This window comes from Conger conger, chromosome 8 (assembly GCF_963514075.1).
Source record: "Conger conger chromosome 8, fConCon1.1, whole genome shotgun sequence".
NCBI lineage: Eukaryota > Metazoa > Chordata > Actinopteri > Anguilliformes > Congridae > Conger > Conger conger.
In genome coordinates, this window is record NC_083767.1 from 57,327,849 (window position 1) to 57,343,241 (window position 15,393).

General features: G+C 51.3%; 1 protein-coding gene across 5 annotated transcripts in view; it reads left to right on the forward strand.

Moving 5' to 3' along the window:
- The window catches only part of tbc1d14 (TBC1 domain family, member 14), a 52,807-nt gene that overhangs the window by 24,949 nt on the left and 12,465 nt on the right, over nt 1-15,393 (forward strand). For all 5 annotated transcript variants that reach the window (XM_061252799.1, XM_061252802.1, XM_061252803.1 and 2 more), the window contains 4 exons: nt 8,917-9,035; nt 12,118-12,200; nt 14,007-14,124; nt 14,760-14,866. In XM_061252799.1, coding sequence (XP_061108783.1) covers nt 8,917-9,035; nt 12,118-12,200; nt 14,007-14,124; nt 14,760-14,866 — 427 coding nt within the window. The remainder of the gene's footprint in view (nt 1-8,916; nt 9,036-12,117; nt 12,201-14,006; nt 14,125-14,759; nt 14,867-15,393) is intronic.

A 15,393-nucleotide genomic window follows, 5' to 3' on the forward strand; every position in this document is an offset into this window, starting at 1 on the left:
GCAGCCCGACTCGGGGTCCAGGTGTTAGCGCTGCAGCAGCCCGACTCGGGGTCCAGGTGTTAGCGCTGCAGCAGCCCGACTCGGGGTCCAGGTGTTAGCACTCAGCAGCCCGACTCGGGGTCCAGGTGTTAGCGCTGCAGCAGCCCGACTCGGGGTCCAGGTGTTAGCGCTCAGCAGCCCGACTCGGGGTCCAGGTGTTAGCGCTCAGCAGCCCGACTCGGGGTCCAGGTGTTAGCGCTCAGCAGCCCGACTCGGGGTCCAGGTGTTAGCGCTCAGCAGCCCGACTCGGGGTCCAGGTGTTAGCGCTCAGCAGCCCGACTCGGGGTCCAGGTGTTAGCGCTCAGCAGCCCGACTCGGGGTCCAGGTGTTAGCGCTCAGCAGCCCGACTCGGGGTCCAGGTGTTAGCGCTGCAGCAGCCCGACTCGGGGTCCAGGTGTTAGCGCTCAGCAGCCCGACTCGGGGTCCAGGTGTTAGCACTCAGCAGCCCGACTCGGGGTCCAGGTGTTAGCGCTCAGCAGCCCGGCTCGATGTCCAGGTGTTAGCGCTGCAGCAGCCCGACTCGGGGTCCAGGTGTTAGCGCTCAGCAGCCCGGCTCGGGGTCCAGGTGTTAGCGCTCAGCAGCCCGACTCGGGGTCCAGGTGTTAGCGCTCAGCAGCCCGACTCGGGGTCCAGGTGTTAGCGCTCAGCAGCCCGACTCGGGGTCCAGGTGTTAGCGCTGCAGCAGCCCGACTCGGGGTCCAGGTGTTAGCGCTCAGCAGCCCGACTCGGGGTCCAGGTGTTAGCACTCAGCAGCCCGACTCGGGGTCCAGGTGTTAGCGCTCAGCAGCCCGACTCGGGGTCCAGGTGTTAGCGCTGCAGCAGCCCGACTCGGGGTCCAGGTGTTAGCGCTCGCTGCAGCAGCCCGACTCGGGGTCCAGGTGTTAGCGCTTGCTGCAGCAGCGCGGCGTCCGCTTCCTCTCCGACTGCCCCCCCCCTCCCCGTCGCCGCCGGTAACCAGATCCACAGCGAGGTAGAATGACTCGGCTCTATTTACAAGAGCTGCCCGAGGCTATTGTCCTTCCCTAGCAACGAGCCACCCAGCCTCGACAACGCTGCCAGGTCATGCGCCTTGTTTTTGTTTAGTTTTTTTGTGTCTAATGAAACGGGTGGAAGGGAAGTTCCGGAGGTTAACTGACTGAGAAGTTTACAGCCGCCGTTGTTTTAATCAGAACTGCACCAAATAATTTTCTGAGTGTGATCTCTGAAGAGCATGTTTTAAAGTGGGAAACTGCCACTGCTACATTTCAGGCAGCATAACCTTACTGCTCTCCCACAACCTTGGTCCGTCTCCCAATTTCTTTTTATTTTTTATTCTATTTATAGAATTTTCTTTTGTCGTGAGGTTAGCTGTATGCCAGAATTATTGATCAAGTTAAATTCCGCGCCTTTCAAACGTTGAAAGAGGAGATTCTTGGTGTTAAATATGCGAGCGAGTTTTGTTTGTGGGTGATGAGGTCATTCTCTTCCTCATCCCTCACTCTACCTGTCCTTCACCTTTAAGATCATGTGACCGGCAACAGGAGAGGGGGGGGGGCGGGGCAGAAGGGAACAATAGATCAGTGACATCACCGATTAACGGTCGCCACGGGAGACAATTCGGCATAGGAGCTATGGTCCGCAGACATCATCAGCCGACGCCGGAGAGAGGATGGCTTGCCTCCTCTGCCTCTATCCTCTCTGCTGCTGATTGGCGTGGCCTGGCTCGCCGAGGCTCTGAGCTCTTTACAGCGCAGCGAAGGTGACTAATATCACACAGCCACGCTGATTCGCCGGGAGACCGGAGGGGCGGGAGGGGGGGGGGGGGGGAGCGAGTGAGCTAAAGCGGCAGCAGCAGGAGGAGAGGGAGGTAGAGGGCACCAGAGAGAGGCTGTTAGAAAGGAGAAGGGATGGCTGTGTACACAGACACACACGCGCATGCGCACGGCGCAGGGGAGCGGTCTGACGCGCTGTAATGCGGGGAGGCTCAGTCTAGCGTCAGCGTGCCAGCAGCAGAGGTGGCCGGAGCTCCGCGCTGACGTTGCCATGCAGCCCGCACCGCTCCCCCTGCCGCCGCTCTGCCTCTCCGGGGCGCGCCCCTCCGCCGGCCCGCTCGGGCCCCCCCAGCGCCTCCACCGCCGCTGAGCCTCCTCCGCACGCCCGCGCCTCCGCACGCAACGCCAGCGTACATGGTGAGAGACGGGCTGCGTGTGTGTGTGTGTGCGTGTGTGTGCGCCTCTCGGTCTCTCTCTCCTCTCTCCTCTCTCCTCCCTCTCTCCTTCAATCCCGCCTCCACTCTCCCTTCTCTCCATCTCTCACTCACTCTATCCCTGTCTCTGTCTCTCCCTGTCTTAGCTCTCCCTCTCTCTCTGTTTCTCTCTCTCCGTTTCTCTTTCCCTCTCTCCCTCCCCCTCTCTCTCTCTCTCCCTCTCTCTTTCTCTCTCTCCCCTCCCCTCTCCCTCTCCCTCCCTCCCTCCCTCCCTCCCTCTCTCTCTCCCTCTCCCTCCCTCTCTCTCCCTCTCTCTCTCCCTCTCTCTCTCTCCCCCTCTCTCCCTCTCCCTCTCCCTCTCTCGGGGTGAGTGTTAATGGGGCTCTTCAGTGTGTCTGGTCTGGATGCTGGAGACGCAGACTGTAGCAGTGAGGGGGCTCCAGACACTCGTCTCCAGGCTGATGATAGTGTCACATTGCAGTGCGTTATTGATGTGATCGCCCCGGTCTCCTCCTCTGTGCGCCTGACATTTACTCTCACTTGTTACCATCTGCTGCTGTGCCTGCTAAATGCCCTCTTTGTCCTTCTTGCTGTTGGCACATAGTAGCACAACCATTTTTGGCACTACGATGGTTTACTACTTTAGCATGTTGTGGAAGAAGTGTTGATGTTTTTAGCTGCTCACATCATGTGCAGTGATGAGATTTACCTCTAACTTTCTTGCTTAGCAAATGTTTTTTTCTCCACTTCTGGCATGAGTTTGGAACAGAGAGACAGACCAACTGCTGTTCGAGGCAGAGCCGGTCTCTCTGTGCAAGCGCCCGGTCTCTCTCTCTCTCTGTGCAAGCGCCCGGTCTCTCTCTCTCTCTGTGCAAGCGCCCGGTCTCTCTCTCTCTGTGCAAGCGCCCGGTCTCTCTCTCTGTGCAAGCGCCCGGTCTCTCTGTGCAAGCGCCCGGTCTCTCTCTCTGTGCATGAGGCTGGTCTCTCTCTGTGTGCAAGCGCCCGGTCTCTCTCTCTGTGCAAGCGCCCGGTCTCTCTCTCTGTGCAAGCGCCCGGTCTCTCTCTCTGTGCATGAGGCCGGTCTCTCTCTCTGTGCAAGCGCCCGGTCTCTCTCTCTGTGCAAGCGCCCGGTCTCTCTCTCTGTGCAAGCGCCCGGTCTCTCTCTCTGTGCAAGCGCCCGGTCTCTCTCTCTGTGCAAGCGCCCGGTCTCTCTCTCTGTGCAAGCACCCGGTCTCTCTCTGTCTGTGCATGAGGCCGGTCTCTCTCTCTGTGCATGAGGCCGGTCTCTCTCTCTGTGCAAGCGCCCGGTCTCTCTCTCTTTGCAAGCGCCCGGTCTCTCTCTCTGTGCAAGCGCCCGGTCTCTCTCTCTGTGCAAGCGCCCGGTCTCTCTCTCTGTGCAAGCGCCCGGTCTCTCTCTCTGTGCAAGCGCCCGGTCTCTGATCAGTTTGGATAGTCTGAAGCAGTGGCTTCCACCCCCTTACCCTAATGACCTCTCTTCTGCATGTAGCTTTTCACACGGGCTTCCTGCTTGAGCTGACAAGGGATCCTTCCTTACACATAAGTCAGGGAACGCAATGCCACGGTCCTGGCTCGTGTAGTGATGTCACCTCTCTGCGCACGTTCATTGTGGGAGGCTGCCTGGCGGTAAACAGGGTTGTTGTTGTTGTTGTTGTTGTTGTTGTTGTGGTACGCTGGTCCTCCGGAGACTGGCTCTTTCGGCTGCGGGTTGGAGTATCGCAGTGCGGTCTCCGTCCGCTGCAGAACCCCGGTACTGCTGCCGTGAGTCTCTGCTCCGAGCTCCAGCCACCGGGCCTGCAGTACCCGTTACCACGGCAGCACCGCGGAGTTAATGAAACGTTACAAACACAATCGCCAAGCGGAGGGGGGTGCCATTTCCCCAGAGACGGTAACCCGGGGATGCAGATGCTGCAGCCACTGAAGTGTGCAAATGCACAAATGGCTTCATTAACTCCGTGAAATAAAAATGGACGCAAGCCCCAGCGAACGTATTCAATTTACGTCTCGTGAGCAGTAAGTGGATTAGGGGACTTTTACAACTCGACTGGTGGAGAAATTAAACTTTAGAAGATGCGTTTTAGGTCTGCTTAAACGCAGTGGTCATAGCCTGGCTGGGTTTGTGAAACCTGGCATGTATCTCTTTGTTTTTGTTTTTTTTCAGGGTTTTTATAGAATCTCTTTGGTGGTGGCGGGGAATAGGTGCTAATTAAAGAGCATCCCTGTGTGGTGCCTCAGAATAGGGGGAGTGGGGGCCAGGCCTCTAACGATCACTGTAATTAACACACAGAGAAACGGCCCTGTGCAGTGATGTCACTCATTATCACATCACTCTGGACCCGGGGCTCAATCCAATCCTTTATTTCATTGCTTCTCATTTCCTCTATTTTCACCTGACCTGGGAAATCGATCGAGGTCTGCCGTCTAGAAGAACATTCCAGCCTGGTAAACGCTTCTTGAAGGAGCTGGGAGGTTCTCGGAGGACGCTTGGGCAAGGAAACATGACTGCATCCTTTGCAGAAGTATTTTATCTTGAACTTGTGACGTAGAACTGAGCGGCCTGTGCATGCACCTAAATGGATGATTAAATGGACTGCATTTGTATATTGCAAAGCACTTTAAAATGGATGCCTTTCATTCATCCATTAACACTCGCATACCAGCAGTGATTGGCTCGGAGCGATCAATTGGGGGTCTTGCACAGGGACACTTCGACACGCCCAGCGTAGGGGATCCTTTCCGATGGCCAGATAATCCGCTCTTGCCTCCAGTGCTGATGTCACCCCTCCTCTCCCTCTCCCCATCTGCCACGTCTGTAAATGAAATGGCCTCGAATTGACACTTGACCGAAAGACGATGTTCCCTTTGCCAAACCTCACTTCCTTCCTTTGCATCCTCAGATGGGTGGCGCTGAGGAACAGGGACAGGACATCACAAAAGGATCTCGGGAGGTACAAATAAATGATTGGAACGTGCCCTTTCAGTGCCCTCCCCCTTCGTATCAGTTTCACATGGATAGGAGAACATACGTAGACCTCTTCTACTCAAAGATAAAGGATAAAGGATAAAGACCCTGACTCAGGGGCTGGAATGTACATAATTCAGGGACTGGGGGGCCTGTGAAATGTACCAGAGGCTGCAGTTGGGTTTGGCGTGGAGGTATTGATTTGAACATGAGTCATGAAGTCCGGCCGAGGGAGGCGGGGATCTTCCCGATCATATTAAGGCGCTCGACTGCGGAGAAAACAGTTTTTTATTGCAAGTCATCCGGCGCCCGTACCACGCCGTTCCGGAGCCCAGTATCTCGCTCGATCGATAGGTGCGCGTCAGCGTTCCTCTGTCTGCAGGAACGTAACCTTCCCTCGCCGTAAAACCTCTGGGACTCCGCTCTGCGGCGGTACTGTGGCAGTGGTGCATTGTGGTCCGGGAGCCTGTCGTATGGGAGGTTTCGTTCCTGCGTGCGTCTCGAGTGGCCCTCTTACACCGGGTTGCTGTACAAATGGATGACCTGTAAAAACTGTGAGCCATGGTGGAATTGTGTCACATTAGCGTAAAGTGCTGTGATGTCAGCAGTGCAGACCTGAAATGTGTACCGGTGACTCATGCTGCGTTCAGGCCTCTCATTGGCCGGCCTGGCCCTGCGCCTCGGTCAATGCTCTCCGCCTCACCATGTCGGTACTTCACACCGATTGGTTCTGCCGCTGCCTGCCCCTCCCCTCTGTGATCTCCACCCTCCCTGCATTCTCTTCTGGCCACAACGCTCAGCGCAGAGGTCACACGCTGAAATCTCGCTTCCTCTTTCCGGAACAGTCCGCCGCTCTGTTCCCGCACCGGAGAGTGCAAGAACCCTTAATGAAGAACTGTGACGTCTTGCTCTGCAGTATTTTGGTGATTTTTTTTTTTTTTGTGTCTCGGGAGGATATTGCGGGGAATGTTTGGTAGACGGTGCTTCCTAAAGAAGGGGTGGTGTCAATGCGTCACGGAAACTGCTGTCGCCTCTACCCTCGGTAGTTTTAATACCGTTGGCGCGTCTGGTTGGCGTGTGAACCGTCGCGTGTGAATTGTCCCGGCTTCCCATTCGCCGGACGTGACGAGGAAGAGGAGGCAGTGCGGAGGAAGAGCCGCAGAGGGGAAGAGCTGCGTGCCTCAGCAAGTTCCGAATCTGATCAGGCGTTCGTCCGTCCTTACATTATTAATCGTGTAAAAAGACACGAGAGGCCTGGGAGCTTTTCAGCAGCAACCCCCTCCCTACCCAGACACGCGCTCTGGCCTAATTCCCCTCCACTTTAGGGAGGGGACCTGCAGCGGTCGATGTGTGCAGAGGGACCGATCGATGGGGGTCCGTAGCGGCTTATTAATTAGCAGGCCGTAGAGCTGGGGGTTTTAGCGGTCTCTCCTGGCTGTGTTGTGAACGCTTCCCTTCATGGCTCGGTGTGGGGGCCTGTCGTGCTCACAGCTCAGCCAATCGCGTTCGCCGCCCCTGCTGTTGTGGCCCATCGTTTGTGCATTGTGAGCAGGGGTCCGATCGCACACAGTTGCTGCTGTTGTGTTGCGTGTCATCGTTTGCTCCGCTAACGTGAAACGAGGTGGCTTCTCTGGGCATGTCATTCAGACTCATCATGGCTGTCGCTACATGCGGAAAGCAGGAATTTCCGTTTATCTCTAAACATGGAGATAAAGCTAACTTTTTTTGTTTATGGGGCAAACGTTTTTGGGAAATGGTTGGCATTTATATAGCACCTTTATCCAAAGCGCTGTACAATTGATGCTTCTCATTCACCCATTCATACACACACTCTCACACACCGACGGCAACTGGCTGCCATGCAAGGCCACTGCCCTGCTCGTCAGGAGCATTTGGGGGTTAGGTGTCTTGCTCAGGGACACTTCGACACAGCCCGGGCGGAGGATCGAACCGGCAACCCTCCGACTGCCAGACGACTGCTCTTACTGCCTGAGCCAATGTTGCGCCTGTTAGTTTAAATTCGTTTTTACTATGAAAAACGTGTGTGCGTGTGTGTAGCAAAACAATTGTGGGTGCTTGGCTTTGTGGAAACCCCCGCACTAAACTCTGTTAAGAAAAGTAGCAGCTTTCGGCATAGAAGTGCACTTCACAGAGGCATATCCAGACCCTGCTCTATCTCTCTTGCCTGTGGTGTTCCAGTGGCACTGCTGACTTTCATGTGGGCCTTTGCTGTCACTCAGTGCGGTTTAGAAGTGTGACCAGTGTCGGGTTTGTGCACTTATATTTAGAGAGGACGGTCTGTGTGAGATTGTTCTGAAAGTCGGCAGTCGTTGAGTTGTGCAGACCGGTTTAGAGCAGAGCGCGGCAAAGCTTAGCGGGATGATTGTGGTTTTTCATTAGTAGAGGCCTGTGCGGTCACCTCAGTCATGAGCACTTCTCTCCCCGTGAGCTGTGTGACCTCACGCCACGTGACACTCATAGGCCAGAGCCATTGGCCTTTGTTTCTGTATTGCTTTTCCTTTCAGCCTCTCTGTGGAAAGAGTGTTTCAGTAATTCAGCCGGCTGTGTCCTCCAGCTTATCCATAATTAAACGCAGTTCCTGTCGAAATATTTAAAGCCGTTAGCTTGAGTTTATTTTTATTTTCTTTCCTCTCGTTTTGCTGCACTTTTGCCCTCAGAAAAGTTAATGTAGTACATGGGAGGTTTCCTGCTGTGAAGTTGCAAGTAATTTAAAATCCATTTCTATCTGCCCTCGTGTTTGTGCTAAGTCTGGCCCTGTCCAAACCTCCATGGTAGGGTCATACTGTCTTAGCACAGGCTGACTGTTTTGAGAGGCGTTCTGTGTCTGATGGAGGCTGGTTTTACCAGCTGTCTTCTTACCCTTGTTAAAAAGTCTTTTTTTCTTCTTTTATTTCTCCCCCATCTTAAGTGCTTTTCCGGACTTATTCGGCGTTTGCATTTTCTCTTTCCTTGTTAAAGGTTGGCCCAGACTGTTTTAGATGCAGTAAAGGATACTTTTGTTGTTGCTTTATTGCTTTATAATAACATTGGCATTCAGGGTTTTGTGGTCTAAAGCATGGAATGGTGAGATGGTTTTTAACCCAGTAACCATACGTTCAATTTGAACAATTTCCTGTGGTGCTTTATAATGTGACAACCAATGTGCCTACCAGCTCCGGTATAAAAACGGATTTATGTTTGACAGAATAGGTGCTAATACATTGGATCTGTATCATATGTACAGATGTGTGCTGATGTGTATCAGGTGTACATTTTCACACGTTACTACTTTGAACTGCTGGATGTTTGAGAGCGGGTACCAGTTACAGCTGTCCTCCGCCCGGGAATTTAACCTGTACCCTACCGAGAGCAGGCCCAACCCCTTAAGGCCCGGACACACCAAACCGACGGTCGGCGTCGGAGCCCCCGGAGCCGTCGATGAGAGAGCTCTCACCGACGTCCGACGGCTCCGACGTCGATTCAACATGTTGAACACGGAGCCCTCCAAAACACGCCGACGGAGTGTCGGCGTGCGGGACACACCGGAAAGACTCGGCCGACAGGGCGTCACCGACGTCCGACGGCCGACCGTCGGTTTGGTGTGTCCGGGCCTTTACACACTGTGGCTTCCCTTTACACAAGTGTTTTCATCGCAATTCTGTGCAATTGTGCATTTTTAAGCCAAACCCCTTTCTTACTTCTGCTTTCTCAGGAATATGAAACAAGAAGTGGAAGACCTGGCAACCTGGCATCTCCCAAACAGAGCGTGAGGAAGAACCTGGATTTCGAGCCCCTGTCCACCACAGCGCTTATCCTGGAGGACCGTCCAGCGTGAGTGACGTTTACGTTTTAGGCAACACCCCTCGTATTCAGCAGTTAGGTTTGAACTTCCCGAAGCACTCTCCTGCCTGGGAATTGAACCTACACCCTCAATAGTTGCATGACCAGTATGCGAGACATTTTACAGAGTTTGCCAACTCATTCAGTCCTTCCAGATTGCGCTGTGCATTGCGTATGGGCAGTAGCAGGGTGTTGTAATGCTGTGGTTGAGTTGTGTTTTTGAGTTGAGTTATGGCTGATAGGTGGGTCCCTGCACACTGAGTGCCAAAAAAAAAGAGCCGGTCTTAAGTAATTACGTAGTAGTCTTGTGATGAGACTTCAAATCTTCAAGTATAAAAAAATATATTTGCTTGTTTTAAGTTAATGCTTGTGTGACAAGTGATTATTATTATTATTATTATTATTATTATTATTATTATTATTTGATTTTTTTACCCCGTTGGCAAATCTTGAAATGTGTAAAACTGGCTCACCTCATTGGCGACATTGTCTTTTTTTTGTAAGATTTAAAGTCTGAATATAAGACTAATATACTGATTGAGACTGCCCGGTCTGAGAAAAGCTTCTTCATGTTTACGGTTTTTACACACTAAGCGTAACAACACTCGGGATGAACATTTTCGAACAACCCCTATGTCTGTGGGTTTGTGTTCTGACTCTCACTCTCTTGTGTAAATTATACAGACTCGATGAAATCATGACGTCCTTATTATAATATTGGCCCACACTGAATCTCTGGTAGCTCACTGCCATTGCATCACTGTATATCTGGTTTGGCTAATGGATGCTGAGTGACCGCTAAGTGGGCGGTGGGCGGTGTGCGTGTTGCCATGCCGACCCCCCTGATCTGACCGCTCCTCACTCCCCTGCCCTGGCCCTGCTCCCTGGCCGGACAGCACTCTCCCCGTGCCTCTCAGTCTCCTCTTAATCTGAGAGGCGGGCGTGTGTCATGAAAGTTTAATGCTGCAGTGTCGCTGTAAGCCGCTTACTGCACGCTCGCCTGATTCCCTCAAACCCCGCTGGGCCTCCGTGCTCCACGGAGCTGGGGCTAACGCTAATGCACGCTCCTGCAGTGTGTCCTGATATACACACCAGCACAGGCTAATGCACGCTCCTGCAGTGTGTCCTGATATACAGACCAGCACAGGCTAATGCACGCTCCTGCAGTGTGTCCTAATATAGAGACCAGCACAGGCTAATGCACGCTCCTGCAGTGTGTCCTGATATACAGCCCAGCACAGGCTAATGCACGCTCCTGCAGTGTGTCCTGATATACAGACCAGCACAGGCTAATGCACGCTCCTGCAGTGTGTCCTGATATACAGACCAGCACAGGCTAATGCACACACTCATGCAGTGTGTCCTGATATACAGACCAGCACAGGCTAATGCACGCTCATGCAGTGTGTCCTGATATACAGACCAGCACAGGCTAATGCACGCTCATACAGTGTGTCCTGATATACAGCCCAGCACAGGCTAATGCACACACTCATGCAGTGTGTCCTGATATACAGACCAGCACAGGCCAATGCACACTCATACAGTGTGTCCTGATATACAGACCAGCACAGGCTAATGCACACACTCATGCAGTGTGTCCTAATATAGAGACCAGCACAGGCTAATGCACACACTCATATAGTGTGTCCTAATATAGAGACCAGCACAGACAGGCTAATGCACACACTCATACAGTGTGTCCTGATATACAGCCCAGCACAGGCTAATGCACACACTCATGCAGTGTGTCCTAATATAGAGACCAGCACAGGCTAATGCACACACTCATATAGTGTGTCCTAATATAGAGACCAGCACAGACAGGCTAATGCACACACTCATACAGTGTGTCCTGATATAGAGACCAGCACACTTGGGCTAATGCACACTTCTCACTAATGCCGATTCAAGGCCCTAGTGTTGGCATTTCAGGCTGCTAAGGGGACTGCCCCACCTTACATACAATCCTTAATCACTCCCTACTCCCCAGCTAGACCACTCCGGTCTGCCAGCTCTGGTCGCCTTATGGTTCCCTCTCTACGTGCACCTGGCGGTCGAGCTGCACGTTCACGCCTGTTTTCCGTTCTGGTTCCTCAGTGGTGGAATGACTTGCCTACCACTGTCAGGACAGCAGAATCCCTCCCCCTATTTCGATGCAGACTCAAAACACACCTTTTCAAACTCTACCTCAGTCCTCCCTCCTGATTTCCCCCGCCCCTCCTTTCTGATATCCCTATCCTTGTCTAACCCCCCCCCCCCAAAAAAAAAGAAAGAAAAGAAAATGAATGATGACGACTATGTGTTTAGAACAGCATTCCATGTGTATTTTCCTAGTTATGGATGTGATGCTTTGACTTGTGGTAGAACCGATGCACTTTGGATTAAAAGTGTCTGCCAAATGACAAAAATGTCAATGTAAATGTAATGCACACACTCATATTCTCGTTCAGTAGGCTATACTCATACAGTATATCCTGATATAGAAGCCGGCACATGCTAATGGACTCATGCATATACCCTCATATCACATGCTAATGCACACACAAATACTGTATATCCAAAATGTACACAGTAAAACGGTGTACTGTTATATGGTGAAATCCAATACACCTGTATGCAAAATAGCATGTCAGAATGTACTATAGAAACCAGTGCTGACACGATTACACAAACCTTGCATTCGCATCATTTGTCAGTAATGTGCTCTCTGTTGCGGTTTAGGAGTGCACCCTCTCGATTTCATTCATGTTCAGTTGGCTTGCAGAGCAAAACAAGTGCTGGTAATGCAGGCCAAAGTGACACAAACTGGAGCCCCGAAATAAATTGTGCACAAAATATAACAAGTTGAATTTGTTCAGGTGTATATTTAGCAGCGGTGGTACACCAATACTGTTCACTGGCATGTATAGATGTGGAGGATTTGGCAGACATTTTATAGGCCGGCAGAAGCACTGTATTCCATTTTCTTTTATGTTGAACTAACCTACGCTTTGTGTGTGTGTGCCCCTGTGTGTGTGCCCCTGTGTGTGTGGGCGCGTGCGCTTTGTGCGTGTGTGTGTTGTGTTTACAGGAATCTTCCGGCAAAGCCAGCAGAAGAGGCGCAGAAACACAGACAGCAGTATGAAGAGATGGTGGCTCAGGCCAAGAAGCGAGGTTCGTACCCTTTACAACATGCTCTCATACAACTTCTAAAGATTCAAATCTGCTTCCTGTAACAAGCGAGAAACTTCTACACCAGTCTGCTGTGCATGTTGTACGATGCCAGAGACTAAAACCAAAACAAAGGGGGAATTAAAAAATGAACTGTTCCAAATGTAATTGGATTTCTTTCCATTCTCAGCCAATATTGCTCTCTGAAGGGCTATTAAGGTAAAATGGCAATGAAATAAATCTCACTATGGAGAGCGTTCCACTTGAGGGAAAGTGTAACATACGGTTGACAGGTTGGGCTTGTAGCAATTTCAGTAAGGTCATTTCTTGGTGGAATTGATATAAGCGGACGGCTTATTTCCTTGCATTGGGAGCTGCGTGGGTAAAGGCCTGGGGCTCGGGAGGGAATTTCAGCATTTGAAACATTTGGTGAACAATAATGGGGTTTACTATTTTACATTTCAGCATATCGTATTCAGCCTTTTTTCTTCTTTTTTTTTTTAATGGCGAAAATGGTCTCGCATTTCCGAAAAATGTTTTCAGACAGGCAGAGCGAAACTGAAATGTCCTTCAGGGTGTGCCTCCGAAATGCTCATGGAGTGTTTGTGTCACAATCTCAGTTTAATAAAATAAACTAAAAGCAAAGACATGTACGCTTTGTTTCTCTCGTGCAGGTGTACACTTTTAACTGTGGCATCGTCCACACTATAGTTCCAGTAGTCCTGTAGTCCTGAAGTTCAGAATTCCTGACATGGCCACATATGGCATTCAATATAGGAATAATATAGTGGATTGTTTGTGTCTCTATGTCATGTAGATGTAGATGTACTAGATGGGTGGCCATGTCCTTGTTTAGAAAGCTCTCACAGTGGACCAACAGTAAAGTAGTGGTATAAGTGCTCAGTGGACCAACAGTAAAGTAGTGGTATAAGTGCTCAGTGGACCAACAGTAAAGTAGTGGTGTAAGTGCTCAGTGGACCAACAGTAAAGTAGTGGTATAAGTGCTCAGTGGACCAACAGTAAAGTACTGGTATAAGTGCTCAGTGGACCAACAGTAAAGTAGTGGTTTAAGTATGGTGCAGAATAATATGGTGCAGTAATGTAGTGGTATAAGTGCTCAGTGAAGCAGCAGGAATGTAGTGGTATAAGTGCTCAGTGAAGCAGCAGTAATGTAGTGGTATAAGTGCTCAGTGGAGCAGCAGTACTGTAGTGGTATAAGTGCTCAGTGGAGCAGCAGTACTGTAGTGGTATAAGTGCTCAGTGGAGCAGCAGTAATGTAGTGGTATAAGTGCTCAGTGAAGCAGCAGGAATGTAGTGGTATAAGTGCTCAGTGAAGCAGCAGGAATGTAGTGGTATAAGTGCTCAGTGGAGCAGCAGTACTGTAGTGGTATAAGTGCTCAGTGGAGCAACAGTACTGTAGTGGTATAAGTGCTCAGTGGAGCAGCAGTAATGTAGTGGTATAAGTGCTCAGTGAAGCAGCAGGAATGTAGTGGTATAAGTGCTCAGTGAAGCAGCAGTAGTGTAGTGGTATAAGTGCTCAGTGGAACAGGAGCAATGTAGAGGTATAAGTGCTCAGTGAAGCAGCAGTACTGTAGTGGTATAAGTGCTCAGTGGAACAGGAGCAATGTAGAGGTATAAGTGCTCAGTGGAGCAGCAGTAGTGTAGTGGTATAAGTGCTCAGTGGAGCAGCAGTAGTGTAGTGGTATAAGTGCTCAGTGGAACAGGAGTAATGTAATTGTATAGGCCTCTTGCAGTGACACTGGCATACCGGTTATAAATGTGCTGTAATCCCGTTCCGGCTCCCTGCAGAGATGAAGGAGGCACAGAAGAGGAGGAAGCAGCTGGAGGACAGGTGCAGGCTGGAGGAGAGCATCGGCAACGCTGCGCTCACCTGGAACCAGGAAATCCTCCCCAACTGGGAGACCATGTGAGTGCGCTGTTTGGCTGTGTCCGTCGCCAGGGTTCCTGTTACCCTGCTGAGGCCCCCTGTGGGCCGAGCCCCTGCCCGTCTGTCTAATGCCGAGTCCCTGGCCTGCACAAATGCCCTTGATTAGATAAAGCAAGTGTGTGAGTTCCTGGTTATAGCAAAAACCTTCTGGCAAGTGGGTCCCGAGGACTTAGACCAGTGTTTCTCAACTGGTCTAACTGGTCTAATGCATTTCAGTTGGATTCCAGTCAGCATTTGACTAAGCTTGCCTGGTATATTGGAACAAATAAAATGATCAAAAAAGTATAAACCCCACCCACCTGCTCCTCCTTGCAGGCCAAAATAGACCAGGCAAGATCAGAAGAGTGCAAAAAAGTGTTTGAATCCAAAACAAATAATGTTTGAACCCGGGTCTGCAAGACAGTAGGCAAATTCCTGATTTCAGGAATAATGAAAAATCCCCTCCTCTCTCCTCTATCCCGACCTCACCCTCTCCTGTCATCTTTCTCTCTCTCTCCCTCTCTCTCCTCCTCTCATCTCTCTCCCATCCCTCCCTCTTTCCCCCTCTCTCCCTCTCCCTCTCCCTCTCTCCCTCTCTCTCTCTCTCCCTCCCTCTCCCCCTCTCCCTGCTGTAGGTGCACGTCTCGGCGTGTTCGGGAGTTGTGGTGGCAGGGCGTGCCCCCCAGCGTCAGGGGCAGGGTGTGGAGCCTGGCCATCGGAAACGACCTCAACATCACCCACGGTAACGCCCCTCTGACCCCCTGTCCTCTTTCATCCCTCTCTTTATTTCCGTTTCTCCCGTCACAGACCGCTCCGTTTAGCTGGGATTAATCCATAATTACATCAGCGATCAGTGATTTACCGTACTTTCCACGCGGGCCAAAGACATTGTTAATCACACAACAAAAGGGAGCAAGACGTCTCCAAAAACAACGCTATGCTAGCTCACTTTAAGAACTTTAAAAATAGGCATGTCTGTGCTTGCACAAGATGCAGTGTACAGGAGACGTACTGTAAACGTCAAATGAAAGACTCCTTTCCCGTACTGTTGTTTGACTTTGAGGAAGATGGTGAAGTTGTCCGTGTAAGGAGTTTTCACTATAGCCTGGTTGGTACTGGCTGTTGAACTCCTATGTAGTCCTTCTTTAGCTGGTTTGTAGCATGTTGGGCATCTTCCTTTTTTACTGTAACGGTGTTCTGGGTGTAGTCCGATTCCCTGTGGGGGTCCTGTGGTGAAGGGCTGAATAATGCACACCCAGGGTAACCTTT